This window comes from Cinclus cinclus, chromosome 3 (assembly GCF_963662255.1).
Source record: "Cinclus cinclus chromosome 3, bCinCin1.1, whole genome shotgun sequence".
Classification (NCBI taxonomy): domain Eukaryota; kingdom Metazoa; phylum Chordata; class Aves; order Passeriformes; family Cinclidae; genus Cinclus; species Cinclus cinclus.
In genome coordinates this window covers 59,463,536-59,490,975 of record NC_085048.1, presented here as the reverse complement: position 1 = coordinate 59,490,975, position 27,440 = coordinate 59,463,536, and the positions used below count along the sequence as shown (strand labels likewise).

General features: G+C 37.8%; 1 protein-coding gene across 4 annotated transcripts in view; it reads right to left on the bottom strand.

The window, feature by feature from the left end:
• The window catches only part of ARID1B (AT-rich interaction domain 1B), a 322,479-nt gene that overhangs the window by 248,652 nt on the left and 46,387 nt on the right, over window positions 1-27,440 (bottom strand). Inside the window, exons 3-4 of one of the 4 annotated variants that reach the window (XM_062490065.1) lie at window positions 26,686-26,698; window positions 22,454-22,458 (exon numbers count right to left, since the gene is read on the bottom strand). The exons of the other annotated variants lie outside the window; for them this stretch is intronic. Of the exons in view, the coding sequence (XP_062346049.1) occupies window positions 22,454-22,458; window positions 26,686-26,698 (18 nt within the window). The remainder of the gene's footprint in view (window positions 1-22,453; window positions 22,459-26,685; window positions 26,699-27,440) is intronic. 4 annotated transcript variants of the gene reach the window in all.

Below are 27,440 nucleotides of genomic sequence, written 5' to 3'. Positions count from 1 at the left end.
TGCCTATGTTGAAGACTGCAGTGCAGCACAGAGATCTGCAAACTAGCTCAGATACTGGCAGGAGCCTACACCAAAAGCTGTGCTCAGCTGATTTGCCATGCTCCATAGAAGGGTGAATTAGGTCAAAGGAGACCCACACTCTTATAGCCAGACCGCTTCTTGTACCCAAGCCAGTTAGTTCATTTAAAAAGGTAGCTCAACCATCTTCACGAGGTGCTGCAGTCTGCAATGCAGTCATACCCAGTACTACAGAAAGGACAAGACTTGCACACATGCCTGTAATCCCCTTTTCCCCAAGAAGTACTCGGAAGCACAATTACAGCACTTGTCAGTGCAATGTATATGGCATCACATATGTACCTGTCATAAGGTGCTCTCTATATACTGCCTTTTACTGTAGCTTAAATCACAGCAAGATGAACTAACCAATTATTAATACAGGCAGTTTTCCTCTCCTAAAAAAGTCCCAAACCAACCTACCAAAAATAAAGTGTAAAAAAATCTACTTAAGACTACATGATTAAGGAACTCTCCAGTCAGAAAATACAGATGCTAAAGTTCCAAAAGCAACATTAACTGAGCCATGTTACACATATATAGCACCTTCTCTTTCTGATTTATGTTGTCAAAGGAATTTCATAAAATACAGAGGATGTGAAATGTGGCTTAGTTAATGTGGCTGCTAGAATTTTATCATTTATGTTTTCTGACTTCTTAGCTGTGCAACCTTCACATCTTATTAACATAGTTTTTTGCATAGACTGTAGTATGGAATAGTACTTATGTTTTATGTATTGATATATTTTTGATGTACTGAGATTTTGAATAAGTTTGCTATTCTTCATGATGAGAGCCAAATAAATAAAGACTACCACCACAAAATAGTCAATCATTTATAGGGAAAAGCAATATCTCTCCTTCCAAAAAAGAACACTTTGATTCCCCTGTCAGAAATTGATGAAAACTACCTCTGCTGTAAATGCTAAATCTATGCCAATATCACAACCACCTCCCACTCCCACCTTCCCCTAAAAACAACAAACAAAAATTAAAAATTTGCATGTTCCAGATGAGCTAAAATTAGTTTCAAGGGAGAGGTAAACAGCTGAGTCTAGAAACAAAAGGAAGACATTTTTCATACAGCAGTATTGATTCACACTGTGCATTACAGCTTGAACTAATGCAATATTTGGTCCATTCTGCAAGTTAAGGGAAGAAAATATAATCTCCAGTAGGAGATTTCCACATTGCTGTATCTATGTTCTCAGACCGACACTACAGAGAAGACTAAAAATTTGCAGTAGAATTGTCTTTAGAAGAGCTATTTTGATATATTGCATTACAAATAGAGAGAAATCATAGTGCCTACACACACACACACACACACACACACACACTCTCTCTCAAGTGATGAGTCAGGTAAGATATCTATTCTTTACACTCTGCCTCCCTTGTTTTTTTTTTTTTTTAAGTGATCAAAAGAATTAAAATGAATCATGCAATCTGCTTTAGTAATAGATCTCCACTTTATGAACCAATATAAGGAAAAGCACATCAGAACTGTCTCAACCTGATCTCTGTGGTGATTCTAATGGTTGGGGCATCATTAAAAAACTTGAAGGAAACCTTACCTCTTGCTGCCTGAGTAGCATGAAATTCACATATGAAATGCCAGCCATTACAGAAAAATGAAAAAAATCCCATATTTAACTGATTTTTAATCATATAACAAATAATTTATTACAGGGCACTTCTTGAGCACCCATGAATGGAACAAACAGTGCTCTTTGATCCCCAAATCCTCTAGTTGCCATTTATTTTCCAGGAAATTTGTAACAATTTTGACCACTATTTCTCAAATGGTGGTTAAAATAAAATATGGTTAAAAAAATACAGAGAAACATATTTCTTCAGACAAATTCTGCAGTGTCATTCAAACCTTCTAAAGCAGGGAACACAAATGAGAGGTATGGGTTAAGTTTGAAAAGCAGGTAATCCAGCTGCATGAGTAATCCTCCAGTTTTATGCCTTTATACACAGAGAGACATCTAACACCTACCGGAGACTGAAAAATCCCTCAGTAAAATAGCTTTCACTCTACATTTCTTCTGGCACACAGTCTTGGTAGGAGGAAAAATTTCAAACATTCTTTAATCTCAGTAGTGAGAAAAGGCAGAATGCGCACACACCCTGTTTATCATTGCTTCCCTGGCATCTTGCACACCCTTGAGTTTTCTTTCTTTCTTCTAGTCTTTCAAAAGAAAAGGGTGTTTATTTTAATTAATTCATGTTCTCCTCCAAAGAGATCAATCTTGATGAATACTGTCTTCACCATTCCTAAACCCAATGGCATTCAGAACTAAATCATTTGTGATCGTTCAGAGCCCTTCACTGTATCTCTTAAAACAGCAGGAGAAGAATATAAAAGATCTTCCACAGGGAGCAATACCACGCGCTCTTAAGCAAGATAAGCCTTTCTCTTCTTTCCACCTAAACTTGTCCACTTCATAGGGCTTCACAGATCCTTACAGTGCACGCCCTTACACCCAGTACCTAAAGGAACTCTAAAAGAGAGCTGCAAAGGGTTTTTGTACAATGGGATGTAGTGACAGGACAACAGGGCATGGCTTCAAACTGAAAGAAGGCAGGTTTACATTAGGTATTAGGAAGGATTTCTTTACTGTGAGGATGGTGAAGCACTGGAAAAGGTTGCCCAGAGAAGTTCTGGATGTCCCATCCCTGGAAGTGTTCAATGGGGCTGTTGACAATCAAAGTGCTGAATGGGTTTTTGAGCAACCTAGTCTATTGGAAGTGTCCCTGCCCACACCAGGGTGGTTGGAAATTGATGATTTTTAAGGTACCTTCAGACCCAGACCACTGCAAGATCCTATTTAGTTTAGTATCTTGGGTATAGTTTAGTTTAGTTTAGATCCAGTTTAGTAGTGTCTTAGTACAAAGTTATCCACCAAGGGGTGCACCAATTCCTAGTCTTTAACAGAGAACCCCTCTGGTTTTGGCCCAGACACCTTTGACAAGGTCACCACTTTTGAGTTAACTCCCACAAACAGCAGACAGCAAGTCATCTTCTGTTCTGGTCCTTCACTGTGTTAAGGGATATCACACCTTTAATCGAGAAAAACCTGCAATGAACATAGAATGACAGAACAGATTTATAGCTCTTTGTGCTCCCATTATGGATTTGAATCCCCAAGTAGTGTCCACAGCACAAGAGGTCAGTCAACACACAAAGAAAAAGGGATGACCTCCCATACCTATCATTTAGGTTCAGCAATATCTGTGATAAATTTAGTCATTTCTACAGTCCAAATTCTTCTCGTTTCTTCTATTATAGCAGGATCAAAATCATACTTTTCATCTGGACTCTAAAACTTCCCCACAGCAAGGAATCCTGAGGCAAAGACAATACTGGCTGAACTAATGGTAAGAAAATTTGATTACATTTCTACCCATCCAGGATAATTTATTATCCTGCAGCACAGCATTAACTGCCTAAGATCAGGATCCTATTCCTGCTGAACAGTTCCTCGATATTCTTTTGAGGGTACTTATGCTGGCTTAGAAAATCAAGAAATACAGAGCAACTCTTATCAGAAACCCTTCTTCTTTACATGAATTTGACCAAAGTGCACCACCAATAAAACCAATATCACACCAACCAAAACAATTTTTTAAAAAGGGAAGATGTGAATCTTTTCTGAGATGGCTTTTCTTTCCCTTTCCCTACTGGGAACACATAAAAACCAAGTCAGCCTCTTAAATAGGAGTACTTACATAACAGCTGTGATTCCAAATATTCCTGCAAGTATTTTTAAAAGAAAACTTTCAAATCATTCCTTGTAGTCACGGAGTTCAGATATTTGATTTATTCCACTTCTATTATTTAATTTGACCTATTACTTAGCACTGGAAAACATCAAAAGAACCCTGACAGAAACATCAAAGACATCTATCTTATAAATTCATAGCTGAAACCATATAGAACATAATAATTTTAAAAATAATTACAGTTTTATTATACTCAAAATAAGATGATTACGGTAAATTATTCCTTGTATCAGTTACCACAAGTAAGTTTTAGAAACATCTGCTAAATGTAAGTATCTGGATACAGTTAATCCAATTCATGTAACATTATTCTCAAAATGGAACAGAAAAACAAATGAAAACCTTTAAAGTCCTAACATCACTTATCAACAATTACCTGTTCTGCTTAATTGAAAATAGGCCCCTAAAAACCTATGAAGAATCAACCGCCAAATTCATACATTCATTCTACCAAACTACTAGAACTTTTTAAAAATGAATACTGTAACTAAATTTAACTCAAATACTGTGCTTCACCTGTTAATGTTCATAATACTACCACTCTTTCCAAGCATCTCCAGTATATGTGTGCTCCTTCTTTTCTTGAAAGCTCAAGCCCCCCTCCCCCAAGTCTTGTTGTTTTGGGCTATTATCTGAACACCTATTTTGTTTAAACATTCACAAAACAAATTCCTACACACACAAGAAAATGCTTCCCTCTCATTTATGTCCAGACTGAAGTAGTATCTATCTGTACACAAAATTAACACACAAGTGTATAATTGTAGTTTTATGCTCAAGTGCCCCAATTATGCACTTTGAAACACTTTAAAGGACCCATCAGGAACATTCAATACCTCCAAACTGTAAAGTCTTGTGGAGTGTCTTTTGACAAGACAGCTGCATTATGGAGAAATCTTGCAGCTAAAAACAAAGCAAGCAATCAGCTTTGGGGCTTTTTTTCCTCTAGGATACTCAGGCTGTTAAGAATGGTAGGGCCTATCTGGTGCAGTGCATTTTGCCACAACCAAGACACAAGCAGGAAACTGAATAGTTTGTTTTGCTTTTGTGTAATATGTGCCAGGTAAGCACAAGAGGCCTCCAGATTGTTTGGAAAGGTGATTAAGAATGTTTGCAACAGGTAAGTGAGGACATTACACCTTCCTCACTTCAGCCCCAAGTCAACTGCAACTCCCCACACACTTGGTGAACATTCATCCTCTGCCTTCTCACTTATCCTTACAAAATACTTTTAAGAAGCAGTTGGTTCAAAAAGAGAGTGCAGGAGGTGACTGTCAACAGTTTTTTGTTACATAAATAAAGTTCTCTGCACATGTGGTGGAGAAGGGAAATCTATGGTAGCCCATCTGACTTTGCACTAAAATGGATTACAGGTGCTCACACAATGCATTACACTCTTTCACACAGACTGGTGATAAACTTGCCATATCCTTCATGTTATAGTTTATTAGAACCACTGGTGGTGTTCACGGCAGGGGGCAAGCGGAGGGGATGTCCCAGCGAACAACACAGAAAATAAGGAGACAAACTTATTTCACATGACAAACACATACCAAGTTCTTAATACATAAGAGGTGAGGAAATCAGGAGTGGTAAAAACAGTGTAAGAAGAAGGTAGACAATTCTTTACATTAAAAACATACTAAGGGCTTCAGGCCGACTCAAAGATGGTTACGTAGTGAGGCCATGTTAGCAAAGGTTTTCCACAGTAAAACCAAGACACAGTAACTTACAGTGAGAAAATGCAATGCTCTGTGCAATTCATACGGAATTTAGCATCGTGTCAGGAGCATGTAGTCACTGTTTGTTAACCATCAGTAAAGAGATAAGATGGGCCCATTTGTGAGCTCAAAGTGATCACTAGTACCAGGCAGAGCATGACAAAATTCCAGCCGCCGTTGCTGTTCTTTAGTGGGGCCAACAGAACGCTACGTTCTTCCAAGGGTGATGGAAAAACCACACATTTTCAGGAAAGCGCCATTCAAAGCTGTTCTAGACAAACACGCCATGCAGAAATGCTCCCAGGCTCCTCACCCAATGCCCTGTGTGGGTTCCTGTCTCACAGCTGCCCAGTGCCCATCTCTGCACACTGAGGAGCTGCAGAAAGAAGAGGCCTCCTGACAGCAGGCACTATGAAAGACACAGTGCAAAGATCACGTTTCGTGTAATGCTCCAGAGGCAAAAGCACCAACACAACTGGTCTACAGCTGTGAGCCAATCTTTCTGCTGCCACAGAAGCCCCACTACTTCACCCAACCTGTCAGTTCTCCCTGACCAAGGGTTCTGCCACACTCTAACAGCAGGAAGATAATGGACAGCCTTCTGCTGGCTTAGCTCACCAAAACAATTCAGCATGGTCAGATGAACCCAGCAGTGACAAGAGGCAAGTGGCACTGCAGGTACCAGCTGGGTTGGCTTTGGCTGCTGTTGAACCGCATTTTCTTTGGTTTTAGTTTTCCGTGACTCTCCTCATCTCGTGAATCCAAATCCACAATTCTCACTTTCCAAAAAAGCACCCCATGTGCAAAGTAACAACTCCAGCTCTCCATGCAGAGCCCTTCTAAGGGAGAAGTGTCATGAGAAAGCTGCTGCACTACCAAGTGAAGCTACAAAAGAAGACTTTCAGAGAGGACACTGGCTTTTCAGGTCTCCTCAAACTCAAGACGCTCAAATTCTGCCATAAAATTTAGTCCATTTTAAGCAGAAAATAATTCATTGCTGTTCTCACCTAGAGTGACATCCAAAGGAAAGTAATGATACAGGGAAGGGGACATACACACAATTCTCTCTCCCTTCCTTGCAGGAAGTGAAAACAAGTATTTAATTCATTTCAGGGACATTCTTAGCATGAAAGTAAAGTGCAAGTGGTAATGCCCATTTAGATTAGTTCTTGAACATTATTAGGGTAATGATCACTTATTTATGTTGGTAGTTAGGTATTTCAATCTTCTGTTTGGTTTGGCAAATCTTCCTCTGAGTACCAGTTGTACTTTAGTGGCTACAGTGTTGTTCAGACATGAGCTTCTAAGATTAAACTAAGCATCTGATTTTGCAGTTGCATTAACTATTTAAAGTATTTCAAACAATAGGTCAATATTTCTCAGAAGCTGTATATACCCTCCAGAGCATAGAGTTCGCATGTCCTGAAGAACAAGCTTTTTAATTTTAAAACAAGGTATTTTCATTACTTAGCTGGCTCTGAAGTATGTATTTTATTTTATTTTATTTTTTTGGAGAGTATAACTGGGGAGAAAAGCTTAGGAAGCAGCACTGTCTGCTTTGGAGGGAGTACTTACCCATCTGCCCTTCTGGCCAGAGGTTTAATAGATTTCTATTTTTATAAAGGACATAAGGGGAGGGGGTGGCTCCATCAGTTTCCTATAGAAACCCAGCTGCCAAACTGGATGTGCCAAAGGGGAATTTTAGGGAATTTTAAAGAGATAACCTCTGCTGAGACTGCAATGTCAGCTTTGTAACCTCATGACTGGAACATGTGCAGTGAATGCTGGATTGAAAAAGCTGTGCTATGGGAGTTAGAAGAAAGAAAAGGAGAAAACAGGAACAGCACGAACATCACTCTGTGATGAGAAGAGGACTGGAGCTAAAAAACACTGTCAGTTCACGGTGAAAAAACACATCTATAGAGTAAGCTCACTTTGATTTGAGTATTTATTGATAACCTCTGTGCACTTCCCTTCTCCCAGCCCTAATATGGTCTCTGCATTTTATGCTGATGCTGTTGTTCCATTTAGCAGGTCACTTGCAGCATATTTTAAACAACACAGAGACTCAAGCTGACCTCTGGTTTAAATGTTCAGCACAGAAATTGCAGGGTAGGGGTTGAGCAGGCAAGAGGAATGCAAGACGAACAGGAATACTGCTTATTAAAAGCAAACCATAAATAAATAAATAAATAAATAAATACATTAAATAATTGGTGCTTTTTCAATCTAGTCCTTCAGCTTCTACTCAGCTTCTCTTGCACATTGAGACAAAACTAATCTAAATGTCCTCACTTTAAATTATCTAAACTTTTTAAAATTTATTTTACAGGAAAAAGATAAAGAACTATGGCATGTAGTGCTATTTACTCACCAAAATCAGAATGTTTGAAGAAATTTCGTATGCTAAAGAAGCTGCAAAACGTGTGATTCTAAACTAAGATCAACACTCAAAATAGTAAGGACAGCCAAAAAAACCCACACAAATACAGTAGCCACAAGCATCTTCAAAGGTCTATTAAAAATCTATTATCAAGTCTTACCTGGGGACTAAAAAGGTGAAATAACTGATTTGCACTCAGACAAGTAAATTTCTATACTAAGTTACAGAAAGGGAAGTCTCTTATGGGTAGGACTCCATTACAAAACACTTCTGACTTCTACCTGTTTTCTTCTCCTCCTCACACATAGCACTGTGCTTGCAGAACCATCCCTTTTACTACATTTAAAATAGAAAATATGATGTCACCTAGAAGAGAAGCAGCAATAAATACCCTTTTGCAGTTAAAGCAGGAATGCTTTATGATAAAATATAACAGCTCTTTAAAAAGAAACATTTCAAAGTAACAGGAATGTTAGAAAGGTAACATAAATTAATAGCCTATGTTGTTAAAAACTATCTACAAATCTTTATAATCCAATTCTCTCAACAGTTTCAATATGTGGGAATGTCATTAAATTATCAATCTAAGAGAAAAATCTGTCTTCAAACTTGAAGATATATATCCCATTTAGCCTAATATCTGGGAGTTTTAGAGAATTTTTTTTCACATTTTGAGTTAGTGACGGGGTTTGGGGACTGTTGTTTTCTTTTCCTTTAAGGAAAACTGTTAACTGAGGACCCTTAAAAAGCAGCTACAAGTGACACCATAAGGTGTACACTAATATATGCTATCTTTAACTAAATGTTAGTTTGCTTCACTAGTGTTTGCTGTTCTTTCTGGGCAGCACTTCATTGAGGATCTGCTCCCTTGAGGAAACATAAGCTGCTTCAGTGCAGTGTATCTCAACATCTCTGCAGAAGAAAAGGCATGCCATCAAATAATCAGCAACCAGTGTGACCACTCTGTGCATCAGAAACAAAAACCTGGACAAGCACCTCTCTTTAAAAGCATTGCCTCCTTTGTTGCCTCTAACTGATCTAAAAATATTATATTATCTTCAAGTCATAAAGAAAACAACCTGTTACACTGCAAGTGGCTTTTCCATTGCCTTTCAGCGAGAAAAGCTTTTCAAGTCAGAAGATTTTTGCTCTCAGAAAAAAAAAAAATATTTCTGTGATGTATTGTAAATCTTTACCTCCCTCAACTGGGAGGTAGGTTTTTATGCCTTTCAAAATTTATTATGTCTGCTCGACTGTGCTTTCCTAAAGATCCCTTTCAGCTTCTGTTCCAACTAGCAAGTGAAAATTCTCTCAAGTGCAGTAATGTAAAAGGAGTAGGAAAGAAATTCAGCACATGAACAGGGCAGACCCACAATGTAGTGCAGTGCTTTGTGCAGCCCTACAAAGCACATTACGGCTCAATTCATGGAATACCCGAATTCAAAGTAGTTGTTCTGTGGATCTTATAATTTATTAAATTTGATATTATAAATAAAACCATGAAGTCAGTCCCAACTGAAATGCTTACATTTCCAAAGAAACCCTACAAACTCAGCAAAATCTTGAGCCTTTTTTATACATCTTTCCTAACCACATCCTATTTATTTCCACTATGTGTGATTCAAGTTTCATCTCTACAAACTACTATGAAATTTAAAATTTTAATTGTAAGAGTAGTGCCACTGAGCTTAACAGAGTCAATGTCACTAACATAACCAGTGATGCACACATCAACCTATTGAACTGAGGGATTTATACCACAATATCCTTGGGGCAATGAATATGGCTTTTCCTACATTTCACAAAGCAGCACGTAATTCTGCTGGAAAACAGGAAATAAAGACTTCAGTTTTAAAATTTTACCAGCAAGCCCAAAGAAGAGAGCAGAGAGCCCAGAAAAAGCTCTGCAATATGTCAGATTAAAAGGACTCCACAATACTCTGTCTCATTATGATAGTCAGGAAAAGTTCCATACAAGATGTGATAATGTTGTGATTAATTGGAAAACTTAACAGGAACCAACTTTTCATGCTGCCATTCTTACCTATCTTTTTTCACTTTTGCCTAAAGTAAAAGACTATACTACCTCTATTAAAAAAAAACAAATACAAAACGAAAACCGGTTTCAACTACACTAACTATACCTCCCTTACATTCTTCCTGCTGTTAAGCTTATTCAGTAAGTAAAAAAGAGAAAAATCACACACAGACACACTATCAAATTCACTGTCAGAGAAACAAGCAATCATTAGCCTAGCAATGACTCTTTCTCTGATATTTCAGTATATATGCACTGCATTAGATATTCAACACTCTTTCTTGAATAGCAAATTCATCCTTCATGTGCACAAAGTGCAGTAAATTCTCTCATAATTATAAGAGTGCAGGACAACCTTGACAATTTTAATTACTGGGAAATTTGTCTTGTGCCTCTAAACACCATCACTAACAAGGTACACATAAGTAAGACACACAGAAATGAAAGCCAAGGCTGTTTTAGCAAAATTGTATCTTACTAATACATTAGAATTGCAGGGTTTGGTTTCGTGACCAAGTATGAGCAAGTGTATTTCACGGACTTTTGTAAGATGAATTGATTATTACCATGACATTTCAACCACACACAAAAGAGAAAGGTGACACTACAGCAGAAATGTGCTATCAGTTCAGCAGCAGTGATTTACAGAAAGAGCTTTTTGAGTTTATACTAACAGGGTTATTTCATGAGCTGAAAATAGTTTTATTCCCTTATGTCAAATAACATTTATGTATCTGTAATGTGCACCATACCATAAAAAGGGAGACATGAAGAAAAACATGATTTTACAGACATGGTTACCTTCACAAAGTATTGCTTTATAAATAATGCTGAAGTAAACAAAATCTGCATATAAATAACATTTCTTATATTGACTGTTAAATACATTGACAGAACTAAACAGCAGCAAAATATTGCTTATGGGTAAAAATCTCTGCTTTTATTTTAAAGATATAAACAAAATATTTTTTTTTTGCAACCATTAAATCAAGCAGCTGACTTGATTTTGCCTGTGAAGAGCACATGTCTACAAATAATGGGAGAGAGAAAAAAAACCACAACATGGTAGAGGAGAAAAAGACACAAGTGAGGTTTCGCACTATTGACAAGGCTTATAATCCAGAAAAATCTGCCGCGTGAGCCAAGGCACAGCAACATAGCATTTAGGCACACAGAGGAGAAATGCTTGTAAATTCCACTGGTCCAATGAGCAGAGACACAGTTTTCATAATTTTATCATTGTGCTCCACGGCTGAGCGGCTGTCAGGCCAATGGCAAGGCACAGGTTCCCATTTGAATGACATATGGGTTCACCCAACCAGAGAGATGTTAGAGCATTAAATACCACAAACAGACAGGACAAGAATACAAAAGGCCAAATTAGCGCTCGTGCAACGGCGCGCTCAGGCATGGACCTGCCTGCTCCAACCCAGCACCCCTGCCAGGTCCCCAGCACTGGGAAAACCCTGTCCTCCAGGTAACAGCCTCCCACCTCATAAAACTCAAAAGACATGCTGAAAAATTATACTTCAAAGTGTGGCGGGAAAATAAGAAAATGTGTATTTTTAAAACACTGGAAATGTAGACTTAAGACATGTGGGGAGTGAGAAGGGAGCAGGAATTATTCTTTCCCACAGTATTTCTAAAAAAGTGCCATGGAAAATACATTTTACCTTTGTGGAAAGCTGTTCTTCAGACAGAAGTGTTTAACATGTTATATAAACATGTTATGCAGTGAAATGTAAAACACAGGGGGATTTTCATCACATTTATAGCATTTGTTAGCCAAAACGTAGTAGTCTTGTAATCACTGCCACTGCTGTAGTAAAACACTTCTGTAATATTAACAAAAAAGTGCTTTCAGACAGGCTTGTCGAAGGGGAAAGAGGTTATATTGAACAACTTGGACCTAAACAAAACAACAGAACCAAACAGAACCCCCAAAGAACTGCAGATGAGCATGCAAAAGGAGATCAAGGTCCTGATTTCAACTAGCAATTCACCATGCTGAAATTTCCTTTTATGAAAATACCAAACCCAAGTCACATAAATTACCGAACACTGCGTAGGACACAGCTGTCCCCTCCCTGTGCAATGTGATGGAACAACACATGAACCACACAACACCACCAGTCCACAGGAGAGGTTCAGACTTCAGGGACCTGATGGAGGAATTACATTAGCAATTTTCAGTCCAAGTCAAGAAATTCACCATGATGGCATATAAAGAGCACCACCTTTGCACAGCACGATTTGCAAAAGCAAAGGCAAAGAACAATCTTTACTAAGGCTGCCTAAGACAGCCTGCCTGTACACAGGCAACTTCTCAGGTGAGGAGGAGTGGGTACCTTCACACCTGCCCCTCACCATGGACCCAGTCAGCTGCAGCCTCCCCAGAGCTCCAAATAACTCAAGGAAGTAGCAGAGGCGGTGTCTTCCACTGACTTCAGGGCAGTTTTTCTCCTCAGTCTTTCTATGCTCTATTTTCACTCAGCAGATCTCTCTATACATGGTCTCCTTAGATTTATAATACCAGGACTCTCTTCTGTTTGTACTGTGGTTTTCCTGCTCTCATTCATTTTACTGTTCCAGTGCTAATGTTATCATCTGTGCAGAAGACTTGGGAGACTTCACTAAGTTCTCCAAGATTCTCCATCAATGAACCAAAAGGACCAGGAGGGAGGATTATCTTTAGGCATAATTCAAAACAGCTGTTCAGATCAAGGGTACTGATTAATTACTGTTGCTCAAAAGTCACTGACAATCTCTTCCCAACCAAGAGGAAGACCACTGCTGCAAGAGCAGCAATCCATAATAATCTTTATTAAAAGTCATTTTATCACACATTGCTTATGTTTTTAGTGGTTGAATTTGTACTTTACTGGCAAAAATAAATACTTTTTAGGACAATAGCGAATTGTTAGGAAAAACAACAACAACGTCTTTTCTTTCCTTAAAAATTCCAGCACCATATCACAATTGGCTACAATATCTCCACATGGTAGATGGTAGATCTAATATCTCTCATGGTAGATCCCAGAAAACTGTTTACAGGTTAAACTTTGCCCCAAAGTTTATCCCAGCAGTATCTTTTTACTTCTGAATTTGTTTTGCCTGAGAACTTAATATTCCAGCATAACTTTGAACTGAGCACATCCAATTAGTATCCTCTCACTGTCTTTTTTTTTTTTTTTTTTGTAATTACTAAGAACTTATTTCAGGACTATATACACCAAAATACTAAAAGAAAGTCTGTCTGACTCAGGAAAAACTGGAAATTCAGTTAAATAGCTCCCTAACTGTTCTTCATACAAGCAAGCTGTATGAGACCTAAAAGCATAAGATGAAGAGCAAATGAATCAAACACTGGAAAATGTACTCCTAAGTTATTTTAACATCTAACAGCAGAAAATTGTTTCAAAGCTCCCCATACATACACAGAACAGTGCTGGCAAAACGAAAAGTAGATATGAAGCAGAATTGTCACTGATGTTCTCCTTAAAATACTATCTTAGAGAACGACTCTCATACCCTCTAGGCTAATCCATTCCCATGCTCTGTGCTGGAAGATGATACTCATATTAAAAGATCCATCAAAGCCTGCCCTACCTTAGACAAGGAAGAAGAAGTCAGAACAGCTAATGGGAGAGAAATCTTCTGAGCCGTAGGCAGAGCATCTCCCCCTTGCCATTATCTCTCCCCACTCTACCATGCTGAGGGAAGTTGGCAAACTGAGACAGAATTCCCAATTCAAAAAAGCAGGAGCTTTCAAAAAAGCTTAAGAAAGGGGAGAGTAAGGCTGAAGACTAATAGGATCTTCAGAGCTCAGCAAAGTGCAGGACAGAGGGAGAAAAATAAAATTGATGTCTATGACATTTCAAAATAAAAGAAATGTGAAAACCACTTCTTCCTTAGAAGTTGAAATTTGTAGTTATAAAAATGAATATTTCAGTGTCTGATATGGAGATGTGAAAGCTCCTGAGAGTTAACTTAGGGTGCTTTATTTTGTTTTAAATAAAATACAGTACACTAAAGCATGGCAGAAATTATTAAAAGTGGTTTTTAACCAGGAAGTTTTCAACTCAGAATGAAAGCATTATTACATATACACACAGAAAAATAAAAAAATCATTCTGTCAAAACAGAAAACTAAAGTAAGTTACAAAATCTGAATATTTAGATTTGACTGTAGCTGCCAAGAACATACAAGTTATAACTTACAACTGTAAAAAATAAAAATCAGTTAAAAGAAAACCAGTATTTGGGGTGGGGGGAGAAGCAAAACTTTTGAAATTCCCATCAAGTCTTTCTTTTGAAACCTATTTTCAGACAAAATTATCTGATTATTACCATTCTTTTGATGATACTTTAACTACGACAAAAATTCACCAGTAGGAAAAAAAAATCACAAACAAAAATCACCCAGTGGAAAAAAGTGACAAAAATCACCCAGTAGAAAACTACACTTGCCACATTTTCCAGCAGCTTAAAGGTAACCAAACAAATGCACTGCAGTACACCATCTTATTTTGGTAACATGGAAATTAATTAATAAGCACTTAATATAGACAGAATGTATATGGATTTACAACAGACTTACACAGAACAAAGATAATCATACTGAATTAAAATTTATACATTGTGTTATAGTCTGCTTAATGTAGTATTCACATAAACCTGCCAGCAGACATGCACACTGAGCTGAGTCACAGTGGAACATGACTTTGTTGGAGGCTAAGGTAATTTTAACATGAAAAATGCTAAACCCATCTACAGAGCTCCAGGACACTAACAAGCCTTTTCTAACTGTTCTTCTCTGAAACATAAGCAACTTGACATCAATAAAATGAACAAATCATTCTCACAAAGTTAATAAAAGTGGAGTTATGATACTAAATCTACTGGTATCCACTCTTAAAATTGCTCTGAAACCAAAAGCACCAAAGACTTCAATAGCACTGAGGAAAATATTTTAAGTTCAGAAAGTAACATTGGCCTGATGGTCAGTGCTTGGGCTGCACAGCTTGGGGGTTTTTCAAAGATGAGATTTCAGTCGAATCCCAAGCTTCAAGGGGAATGAAGCCTCACAAGCTATTGCTTCTCCCACCCAGGTGCAGCAAAGCCCTTGCATGAATATCATCTGAATTCCCAACCAAACAAGACTACAGTAAATAAATATGGCTCATCGAATACTTACCAAAGCAAACTTCAAACAGGAGAAATAGGAGATTTTATTTTTAAATTTTAAGGACCATATCCAACTGTTTGCACCCATTCTACCCCCTGACCCAAGTTATATAATTCATGGAAATGGTAAGACCTCCATCACCACTATGAGCAGGTGTAAGAATGGACAGCTGTCCTCATCTTTCATCTAACTGAAAGAAGACACAAAAAATATTATGCCTAAATTCATTCCATATTCAGTGATTTTTCAACTGATGATACCAAGCAGTACTTTAACAGAGTGACAAAAAGACAATGATGGGAGAGGGTATGGACTAAGGAAGCACATAAACAAGGCAATGATGCCCATCCTTCAAACATATTTTTTTTCCTTTCAGTTGTAAAGCTATTTCTAGATTTAGGGTATACTCAGAAAAATACTCTGTTTTTTTGCTTTCAGAGCCAACGAGATAAACACCAAAGTCCTGCAGGAAGACAGGTAAGTCTTAGGTAAGCACCCAGAAGGAGGAAGGTTTCAGGTATTAAGATGTAACACTTCACTGAAAATACAGGCTAGGCAGAAAGCTAATGATGGTTTGATAAACCTTATTAAAAACCCCACATGGATAGATGGAAGTCAGTGCCTATTATTGCAAGGCTTGGATGGGATTACTTTAATTAATGTTCTACCTAAACTCTTACTTCAATAGCTACTAATTACCATTAAGAACTACCAGCTATATCCGCAGATTAAACATTTCTCCCCACCCCAAAGACCCAGTTTTAGAAGCTGCTTTTACAACAAATTATTTGTTATATTGTTTATGGTGCCATAGAAACCTCTACATCCTTTTAAATTTGTGGTAAGATTCTTTGATGTAGGTCCTTAAAAAAACTTGTTGAACAGATACTCACAAAACAAATGCCTCTTTACTCTATGCTGAAAGAGTGTGAAAAAATGTCAATATACTACATAACTTTAAAGAAAAAATTAGAGGACTCCCACTATTTGATGCAATCTTCAGATTGACTTAAATCCTGTGGCTTCCTCTTTCTTTCTGAATGCACCTACGAATAGAGAAATAAGAAAGACCTTGTCTTGAAGATGCAATTTTTTATAGATTGATGTATTCTCTTTTAAAGGGATATAATTTTACAATCCCTCACAGGTGAGATGGTGGGTTTAATATCTAAAGGAAAGTACATATTTGTCTTTATGTCAATCTGCATGAAAGAAAAATCACTGGTAAAGCAGCAATAAAATACATGCACTGGAAGGATCCATCTACATTCCTATTTTGTGCCTCAGATTTGAGGTATTATTTGCCACACTCAGGAATGTAGTATTTCTGTATGCACACACATTAATCTTGACAAAAAGATCTTATTTCAGTTATGCTGAGCCTATTTTAAAATTTATTTAATACTCAACTATAAAAGGCAAATACTATTTTATAATTGAAAAGGACATCACAGTTGAGAAATATCCCTGATTGAAAGCACTATCTGAGCAGTTAAAAGAAAAATTCTACTGTCTTTCCTTTAAAAATCAATAGAAGAAGACAGCTATGTACAGATTTGGAGAAACTAATAAACAAATTGCAAGAACAAAAGCCTTACCAGCTTCATATGCACACATAAAAAATCATATTTTTCCCAACAGTGTTGTGAATTTAATAGGAACTATGCTGTGTGTATCTATGAGATGCTGTATTTAAGAATTTTTGTATCTCTTTATAGATAGTCACAAGTTTCAGTAAACAATTATATAGGCTTAGAGTTTGAAAAAAGTGAATAAAAAATTAACAATTCTAGTGGAGAATATCCCTGAAAAAAAAATTTAGTGTATTCTCCTCCAAGACAGAACCTCCCTTTATATTTCTCAACTGTGAAACTGCAGGAGAGCATAATGGTTTTAGTATACCAAAACAATAGCTTTGTACAAGTACGAAACCACAAAGAACAAAAAAATTAATGCAAAACCAATTGAACCCTGTACAGCAATAATGATTTAAAAGTGACTATTAGCACAGCTACAATACTTCAGACAAAATTTTTAACAACACTTGCTTTCTCCATCTGTCTTTTTTAAAGACTTACTTCAGCAGTGAGTCAGATTTTGGACAACATTTGAAGTGGTGCCATTTAAAATGTAAGAGAAATAAGAAGGAGGAGATTTTTATGAAATAAATTCTGCCAAAATCCAAGGCAGATCTGGAATATGACAACAAATTCATGTCAAATAACAGTCTCCCTGATGTTTAGATTGTTAAGATTATTTAGGAAATGTGAAGAAAAAAAGCAAGCTTTCCAAACAGTCTTAAGGAACTTAGATTCCAGTGTATGTAACATATTATGAGAAAATTAATAGATACATGAATTTAATTAAATGATTCTGTGTTTGCCTATTGCTGTTATACACAGAGGAGCAATCATATGCTGGTAGCAGATCCGTGTCATTAGAAGGACTTCTGCAATTTTTCTTTTCCATGTACAAAAGTAACCACACATCTACAAAGACAGCAGCAAGAGGGCCAACTATCACAGTCTTTTAGTCTTGTTATTTGCCTTTGGTACCAGTGCTGTGTAGGGTTTTTCCCACCACAACTAAGGAGAACAAAAACCATTTCAAAAAGCTGGATGGAGCAGACAGCATTTTGGTGAGTGGCTCCCTGGCACAGAGAGTAAGTTCCTAAGGTAAGAGTGCACTGACAGCACATTTTCTTTAAAAAAAAATAACAAAAAAATTTACTAGCCCATTAGGAGTGCCAACCTAAACAGCACTTTTCTATCATCCTTCTGAGTAAATGAGAAGTTTGAGAAGTCAGACAAAGCATCTTGACAAAACTGTTCTGTAAACCTAGGAGAAAATAATGGAAATTCATCAATTCCTTTTAAACATTTATTAGGTCCAGAATGGGACTGTTGGGCAGAAGACCACAAAGCACTGCCACACAGTTTTGGCCGACCCAGTTGCAGTCATCAAGGTGCCTTGTTAAATGACGTGAGCCTTAATTAGCCAATTATGTCTTATTTTTAAGTTATTCTGACAGTGGCAATGCAACAAAGCAAGTTGATCTAACTGCCAAGTGCCAGAGATTCACCTCCTCTCAATCCTTTTTTTTTTTGCATGGGTTTGGCACTAGCATAGCCATGAGCTAAGTGCTCATTTTAGCGCACTGAACCTGCAGAAAACTAAGCCTCCTCCCTTCCTTCCCAACAAAAAAGACCCCAGAAGTCTCCCACCCAACCCATTCAGCAAAACACTGCTAAACTTCACGAAAATTAGGAACATACTGGACTGACCCAAGGAGATCCAACTGGAATCAGTGTGCTGCAAGGAACAGAAAGCCATCCAAAATTAAGAAAACTGTTTCCCACAGTTGTCCAAGTCTGACTCAGATTTGTAACACCAGCAAAGTGCCATATAACAGCAATGTGATTGATATACACTGTATTTTGCATCATGCAAAGCAGAAAAAGCATAAGAGAATCTCAGAAGTGTAAAAAAATCACTCCAAGACATTAAATGCATACATACACATCTATACTTAACACAGGCATCCTCACTGAATTTTGTTAGTAATTAGCCCTTCATCTGAAAATGCTCAAGTAATTCACAGTGATGCATAAAATACATCAGTGAAGCTGACAGATATTATTACCTCAGTAGAGACTGCATATTAAACCTTTCGTTCAAACCTATGGCAGAGCAATGAAGCCCACCACCTACTCTCAACTCTTTGGAACAAACTCTCCCTATATGGAATTACATTTTGTCTGTTTTATCATTTCCTACCAATTTAGTTTGCTAAGTATTTTTTTCCCAATTTGTTTCTTCCAAAAACGTTGTAATGTGTCTAGCATTCTGTAGTTTTTTAAGCACTTGGGTAGTCAATGCACATATATAATCCCGTTTTCAAAGTCACAACATGCCTTGAGGGATGTGAAAGGTGTTAGGAAAAATAAATAAGGCAGCAAGAGTTTTTTGGTTCAGTCAATCAGTCTAAAGTTACATTTTTCTAAGTACTTGTACGTATTCTTAGCCACTTTTAAGTATGTGTTAAAAGCATAGAAACAATAAAGAATTTGTGGTTCTTGAGCCATGAAAACCTCTGTAGTTCCTGGGTGTACATGCAGAGAAGTAATGGGTGAAGAAGAAAGATGGTCACCTTCTAACTACTAACTGGATTTGGCTGTTTAGACTATTTAAGCTCTTAAGTAACAACTTACTTCAGTGGCTAAACCAATATTTAAGAAATTCAACAAATATATAACAAAAACTACCAAAGCCACTTACAGAGAAAAGCCAAAAATTATCTGAAAGTTAGAGACTACATAAATTATTTTTGAAACACTGTTATTAGGATATTGCCAGGACTCTTCAAACCATAAAAGGCGAACATCTTCTTTGTTCGATCTGCACAGTGCATGTCTATATGGTTAGAAAACCAGTAACACTTTTTGTATTTTTTCCTCAAGTTTTGTATTTCAAGAATAATTTTCTGAAAAACACAACTGAAAAACACATAAATGAAACACCTCCAGAATGATCCCAAAAAGTTGCAGAAAACCAAGGAGGGATGAAGTGAGAAAGACAAGGCTAGATGTTCAAAATACTGCCATTATGAAGGGTATCAAGGTAAAAACTGAAAGGATGAATTGGAAGATGTGCTCAGTGCTCAAAGCGTATTTCTGAAATACAAGATAACAATTTGTCTGAGAACATCTTCTCTTCATCCCTCTCTGAGAGTTTTAAGACTATTAATCTTCAGAGCACAAATCACTGCAAAACTACAATTCCCAATGTACTCTGCAGCCCATTCAACTACCTGAAGTACATGAGTCCTTGCTAAGAGGAGGTAGTTAAGTTTTAAGAAAACATAAACCTAGCTCTGCTGGACAGTTTCCAGCTTTTAAGTGTCTGGACATGTATTTTTTTCCCCATGCTCTACTCTTCTTGCAGAAAAAGAGTCAGGGAATTAATCAGTTGCACTAGTGAAGCTGAGTATTTCTGGTTTCCACTGGAAGAACAAATTCAAGGTGATACTGCAAACACATAAGTGTTTCTGGAATTAATTTTGGCAAGGCTCTCTACACAACTCTGTATGGTACCAAATAGCCTCAGAGCAAAAGGGTATGTTACTACGTTTCCACAATCCTCAAAATGCTTCAGCTGACCAAGAAAAGAAATGTAACACAGGCTCAAATAATGAAGTGGCACCAGCAAACAGGAACAAAACCCTCTGGCATAGCTCAGAGAACAGGATCAATCCAGGACAAATGTTTGTTTCTCCTCTCTGAGTTCACAACTGCACCTGTGACCCAGCACTCCGGAGCAGCTTTTTCCAGACAGGGAGAATGTCCTATCTACTACTGTAAGAGAAAGCTTGCACGTGGCATACACATGAATGCCTGCAGTAAGGATGATGCCATATGAGACCGGCGCATCATTTCCAGGCCTGGAGCTAGCTACCACACCAGGGATTGATACCACACACTCTGGTTATGATTAACTGCCCAGCTTCAGCTGAAGCATCTTTCCTGCATGGTTTTACGGGTTAAATAAGGAAAATAAAAGGAGATGGTTAGGGAGAAATGTTTTATCCCCTTGGCTTGGCTAAGCTTTATGACCTCAGCCATGTCCCACTGCCTGGCTCCTCCATCCCACTATTCACTGAAGTGCTGCATTAAGGATGGAGCAGAGAGATGCCCTCATCACATAAGCACAAAAGGCTCTGGCAGTACCAAATTGCCACCTAAGTCTCCACAGTGTCCACTGGTGCTAGAAAAGATCCACCCAGATGCCAGTGAAAGCAAAGATACTTCCAGTGTACTTCACAAGAATGCACAAACCACCACGTAAAAGTGATTAATTATGTTTATTGCATCCATTGCTTCAGTAGCAGAAGCAAAAAAAACCCCAAACCTTGTACAGAAGACCACTGTTAGTATCTAGAAAAGTGAAGAAGATGGATTGGGAAGCATGCAAAGGAACTAGCTGCCACTCCACAGAGAGGACAAGGGAGTCCCACCCAGGAGGTGGCCAACACCAGTTTGTCCCACCAGGGTCCCAGTGGGTCAAAACAAGCTGGATAATAACTCTACCTCACAGAAGATTCAGACACTTGGAATTTGGTGCCTGTTTCAGTACCCACCCCATTACTGTATTAACCACTGGGGAGGAGGTAGATGACATACACCAAATTTACTGCCTGGTACTGCAAAACCATTAATTTATCTAACAGCTATTTTACTGGCACAACCCCTGCTCTATAATGGCGCTCTTTTCCTGACTATGAGAAATTATTGGGCAGTTTGTGCTAACTGCTTTCCCGTCATGTTTCATTTCCAAACACCATCTTCTGTCAGTTTATTCCCATTCAACCCAAAGTGACTGTCAGCATGAATACAGATGATCTGTTCATTTTAATAATGGTCTAATTTTGAGAGCAGTTTCCACCTCCCCAACTCCTTGAATTTAAAAGGCCAACCAAACCAAACAAATTAAAAATAAAAACAAAAACTAAGGAAAAACAGAATCAAACAAAAATCCACCAAAGCACAGGTAGATTAAACCTCAATATTATGGGAAATACATTCTGTCTGTCATTGACCCATTTGTCTTTTACTTTGTTTGAGGAAAGACAAGAATTGTGGAAAACAGAAAAGAAACAACCCAATGAAAGGGGAAAAAAATCCAATCAAGCCCAAAATAACCCTACTGCTACCTGTTTTATCTGTTACCTGTTTATGCACATAAACATTTTACATCATAAATAGGCAAATTCTGCTTTTATATTCCTGCTTATTCCACTCATTTTAACATTTACCAAAAGGAGAAGCCCTTCTTGAGTGGCTGAGCCCTCCTCTCCCAGCACCCACAAATGTGCATCTGCACTGGAAACACTCTCAAAAAGCAGCAAAAACCAGTAAAGATTGGGAAGATGTAGGGTTAAAAAGAAAATAAGGAATCCCTGGAAATGGTCCTGTGCTGCAATTACGTAACTTGGTATCAAAGGTGCGAAAGCTAGAATGAAAATATTTGATGTGACAGCTCTTCACCTCAGTTGTAGCATGCCCTATCTAAATAGCAGGAGAGCAGATGGTAATTTTCAAGCACATTTAGACCGGAATGCAAACGATACTTAAAAATAAATACATAAATAAACAAATAACACGATACATGGAATAAATAAAGTGAAGCCTGTGGAGGGGGAGAGAGCATCTTACCAGGCTAACCAACATAATCGGAGGGAAAAAAAACCCACCATGGCACACACAAATTTACAGTCACACAAGCCCTTCTTCAGATCTGACATTTACAATTTATTTTTCAGCTAAACCACCAACCTGAGGAGGAATACAAAGATGCATACACTTGTCCCGGCAAAAGCTTTCAAAGTTCATTGGTATTAAATCTGCAGCCCAATAAGCTGTGAAAACTCTGTCCTTTCAAATGAAGCAGCTTTAGAATACTTGTTGTGAAAATTTTAAGTGAATAAGCAGACTGCATAAAATTTATTTGAACACTCACCACTACCTAGAGATTTATGCAATGTCAGACTTAAACTCCAAGTTATTTTAAAGATATGGAGAAATAAATCATTGTAGCGTTAATAAAGACTGGTTTCAAAATGCTGCTTGCTCCACAGATAATTCTGAATAGTCTTCCAACTGTCCAATCAAATAAATCAATATCTGGGGTCATGGCAGAGGGGGATTTGTGAGCTATACATGCTCTATATTTAATTGTCACAGTAAATCCCAGATTTAAAGCATCACTACGGCTGACAGGGCCAAGAACAGCCAGTGCTGTGACTAAGAGTGGTGCCTACTACTGCCCAGGAATCCATGCCATCAGGACGTTTCTGGATATGGAAAGCTACACACCACCACATACATGGATGTGTACATGCAATATATTTATGTATACGTGCATGTACATAGTACATCCAAGACAAAAATTTAACAAAACTGGGACCAGATGGAAGAGAAAGGACAGAAACACACAGTGATTTGTTTTCAAGCATTTGCCAGTATGGCTGGTGGCAGGGAACACCCACACGTGCCTTTCCCAGCTCTCCTCAGTGGTACAGTAGGCCAAGATGTTCTTCCGGTGGTCATCTTTTCTTTTTCGGTCTATTCTAAAAAGCGACAACCAACACCTAGCAACTAAACAGAAAATATTACAAATTTTATGTTTAAGTTGTTTTAAGGAAAAACTCACCAGCCTGCTCACTTAAATAAAACTTCTGAAACTGCTTTTACACATACTATTTTAACAAGCTGCATGCATGCACAGCCCATTGCAGTATACTGATCTTTCAGGGATCCAGTAACAACCTACTTCAGTAAACCATGGAAGAAAACATAAAACTAATTGTGCCTGAATAGACCATTGAGCACTCTTACCTCAGTTATCATGATGTTAATTATTCCAAAGCCCTGATGCTTCACGCAGAGCAACTGCACCTAAAAATACAGAGTTTCCCCTGCCTGCACAGCTACATATCCTATGTATGCTCTCAACAGTTGAGGTCAGTCACTGCAACATTCCTCTTGGTGCAGTCACAGCTTTGTACCCCACTGTCCTACACTGCTGCAGACGCCTACTTGACTCTGCATTGGCCATGCTGTCCCTTGAGTACGTGTCTGTTGATTCCTGCTTCCCCTACGCTCACCCATTTTGAAAGGTCTTGCCCATCTTATCTCCAGACCTTCTCCTACGATGTAACCCAATTAAGCCTGAGCTGGCAAACAACACAACAAACCTCACTACTCTTGAGAACAAATCTAGAGCCCCTGTGTCAGAGGGCAGCAGTTTCTCATGATGGAAACATGGCACATTTGACATCAACTGAGACAGAAAAGGTTTCAGGACAAGACGGTATTGGGGGGGGGGGGGGGGGGGGGGGGATAAAATTAAGTGCTGAGATAAAAGCAATTAATTGCTGCATCTGTAGCACAAGTGTTTCCACCCGATGTGCAAGAGCAGATTTGTTTAAAGGAAGCTAGCACTCCAGCACACTGAAAACTCAGACTTCACTCCCATGTTTTACAAGAACACCATTTCTGCTCAATAAACATTATTTGGATAAAGCACTACTAATATGCAGCACTGGGTAGGTATTTTATAATTTATTTGCATGTATCATGCATTTTATAATAAATTAGCATAGTAGTTCAGCAGCAGAGTCAAAATTTGCACTGAAGCATCCTAATTACAAGGATTCTTTCTATATTCCAATTCTAAAGTGTTATCTCATTTGCTCATTAGTATGTAATATACATGCATTTCTAAAAGCACATACAACTGAAATTATCATAAATATATAACTACAGTTACATTTTTATTAGGTTTACCAAAGTCTGAAAGAAAACTGAACTATTAAATGCAAAACTTATACGTAAAATTACAATAAATAGTGTCTTAAGTTTAATTTATTCTCCAAAGTACCCCAAAAATGTCTAAAGTAAAGATTTATATTTTAGATAAAAATTAGTACTAACAGTTCATTGTCTGGAAAAATGAGAAGTTGAAAAGTAACTTGAGTGTACACGGCTTCCAGGTATTAAAAAAATAAGAAGACATTTCTTAGCTATTAATAGAGCCAGGCTAAATCATATGATTAAGCCTCAGTTTAATCTATTGTATAGTTTTATGAATTTGTGAAATTTGCTTCCTTGTGATCAATTTTGGAAAGTAAAGTCTTAATCAGTATTAGACCCTTACTCCCAAAGCATGCCAAGGTAGACAAGAACAGATACACAGCAGTGTGCTTAGTATGGGTATGCTTGCACACATTTTCACAAGGAACCTAGTAAGGTAGTCTTTACTTCATCTGCATGTTTTTGATTTCACAAGCCTGAGAATCAAGATGACAGCTAACCAACATAAAAAAAAACCACAAAAATCATTCTCCAGAAGCGTATCATGTGAAGCCTACCCCTGACCTACCTTCCTCAGAGAAACTCTCAGTAAGCTTCAGTGGGATATAAACAGCTAAAAGAATAAAGACCTCCACTGTTTAAACGGGCTTTACAGATTTGGATGAAGTTAAATTCAGGAGACAAACTTCTGTATGTCCCATTCAGTGAGTGTCCTGCTCAGGGTCAGCACTTCTCACAGCCACACTTGCCCCTGCTGTAGAGACTGAGGCAGTCCAGAGACTGGCCTGCCAGCTTGCTGCCCTCTCAAGACAAGGCTTCTTTTCTGCAGGATGCAGGTGCAATTCTGCCCATGATTCCAAGTGAGATACAAAATACCATTTCTGTGTCTTCTGAACTCTTACCGTTTTCATGCGGTATTTCAGAAGAAGTAAGAATACCTTCCATCTCCAGAAGGTGTTGTCACACCTTCTACATGCATTTTAAGTTACTTGCCTGATGGCAAACATGTTGGGCCCAGAAAACTCACCTCCACAAAAAGCACTCACTTTTACAAAATTAGGAACCGGAGCATGTTGGTTTTTTAGTAATTAAAGTTTCTGGTTTCTGAAGGCCTAGCAATGTGGTGCAGGTTTAATAAACTGACCACACTGATGGAACATGTGATTCACTACAAAAAGAAAAACAAATGCTCTGATTGCAATATGGCAGAAGGAAAGTGATTTCACATTCATGTCACTCAATACTTTAAAGACCATGTTAATTTTGAAATCACTTGGGGTTATTTTGATTGCTTGACTCACCTTAAGGGCATATTATGCAACATTTGCACAAGGCTGCAGCTCTCCAGCCAATGGGCCTTCCTTGTCTGTGAAGTATAGCCCATATATACCTCTGTGCTGGACTGAAAAATTCTTGAAAGTTTCCGTTCCATGTATTCGGTTATATGCAGGTTCAGGCCAAGAGACCTGAATCACTTCCTTTTAACCTAAAAGACTGTTCAGTTCTTTGGAATTTTTGCTATCAACCACACTCTCCAGTTCACTATAGCTGTCCTAACTCTGTATCTGAGCACCATCTCTATTAGCCATTTTGAGGGACCAAAACCCAGATTCAGTTTGCCAGTATCACTTTCTTTTACCCAGCCAAATATCATATTAATGCTTTTAAACTGCAGGACTGCACAAGGAACTTGCACTCAACTGATTATCTACCATGACCTTCAAAGCTTTCTCTGTCACTGCGTTTCCAGAAGAAAGTGATATCCCGTAAGTGAGACCTGCATTTTAGTTCATAGATCACAATGGATTTATTCAAATTGAAGTATTCTCTATAAGTCTGGTCTTATCTTCCTTTAAACTGGCCACAGGAAAACGTGGTGTGAGTAATGTATTTTCATCCTGTGTTGCATTAATTTTATTTTATTATTTTAAAGGAAAGTTTAGTCTCACTGATTGGTAACTATTCTGTTTCAGTTTATTATTAGCTCTAGCTTTCACACTATGCTTGGCAAGCCTTTTTGCTAACCAGAAAAATGTATTTAATGTCCTCATGCACTTATTTAAGCAATTAGGTGCTTAAACAAATATTTATTCAGTCCTTAAGTTTAACATGCTTATTACATTATAAAAATGGCAAACAGAACACTTCTTTCTTACCAGATCGTTTTTTAAATTCATAATTAGTGTTCATTTATAGCTGAGGAAATTTTACTCCTTTTAAGACAGGTCTTCATTAGTTAAAGAAACCACTTAAAAATAAACTTGATCCACATTCAAAATATTCTTTATAAACAAAACAAGAAATTGCTTCAAGAAGTGAAGCTTTTAGTTCTAAAATTCTGACAGATGCTGGAAACAAGAACAGCAGGACAGCATTAACTTTTTCTTCAATTATTTGTTTAGTGAAAAACCCTTTAAGCCATTCCAAGCATCATCTACAGAGCAAAAAAATCCCTCCAACTGATTCATTCCCATCTTTTGTGCTGCTGTCCCTCTGAAAGCAACAGACGTGTTTGTGTATGTACACAACATATCTATAAATCGATATGCATCCATGCTCATGGATTTTATTTGAGCTCAATTCTTTCTGCATACAACTTAATTAAATCAAGTTATGGTCCTTTCGAATAAAAATACACTGATTTACTTCTGTGACTAGTTCTTCATCTGCTTTTGAATTCCTCAGTGCCAGATACAGTGTTTTTCCAGACAAACTGCTGCCTGAATTTACACACACAGCCTTTAACAGAAATTCCTAAGGGTTTCAATGCTTGCAGCAGGTGGTGTTCAGTCCTTATATCCCCCTTCCCTCCCCAGTGCAAGCAACGTTCTTGAGGAGCTGGTCATCTTGCTTTTGCCTCATTTCAGTGGTAGCTAACAGATACTGGTTAGTA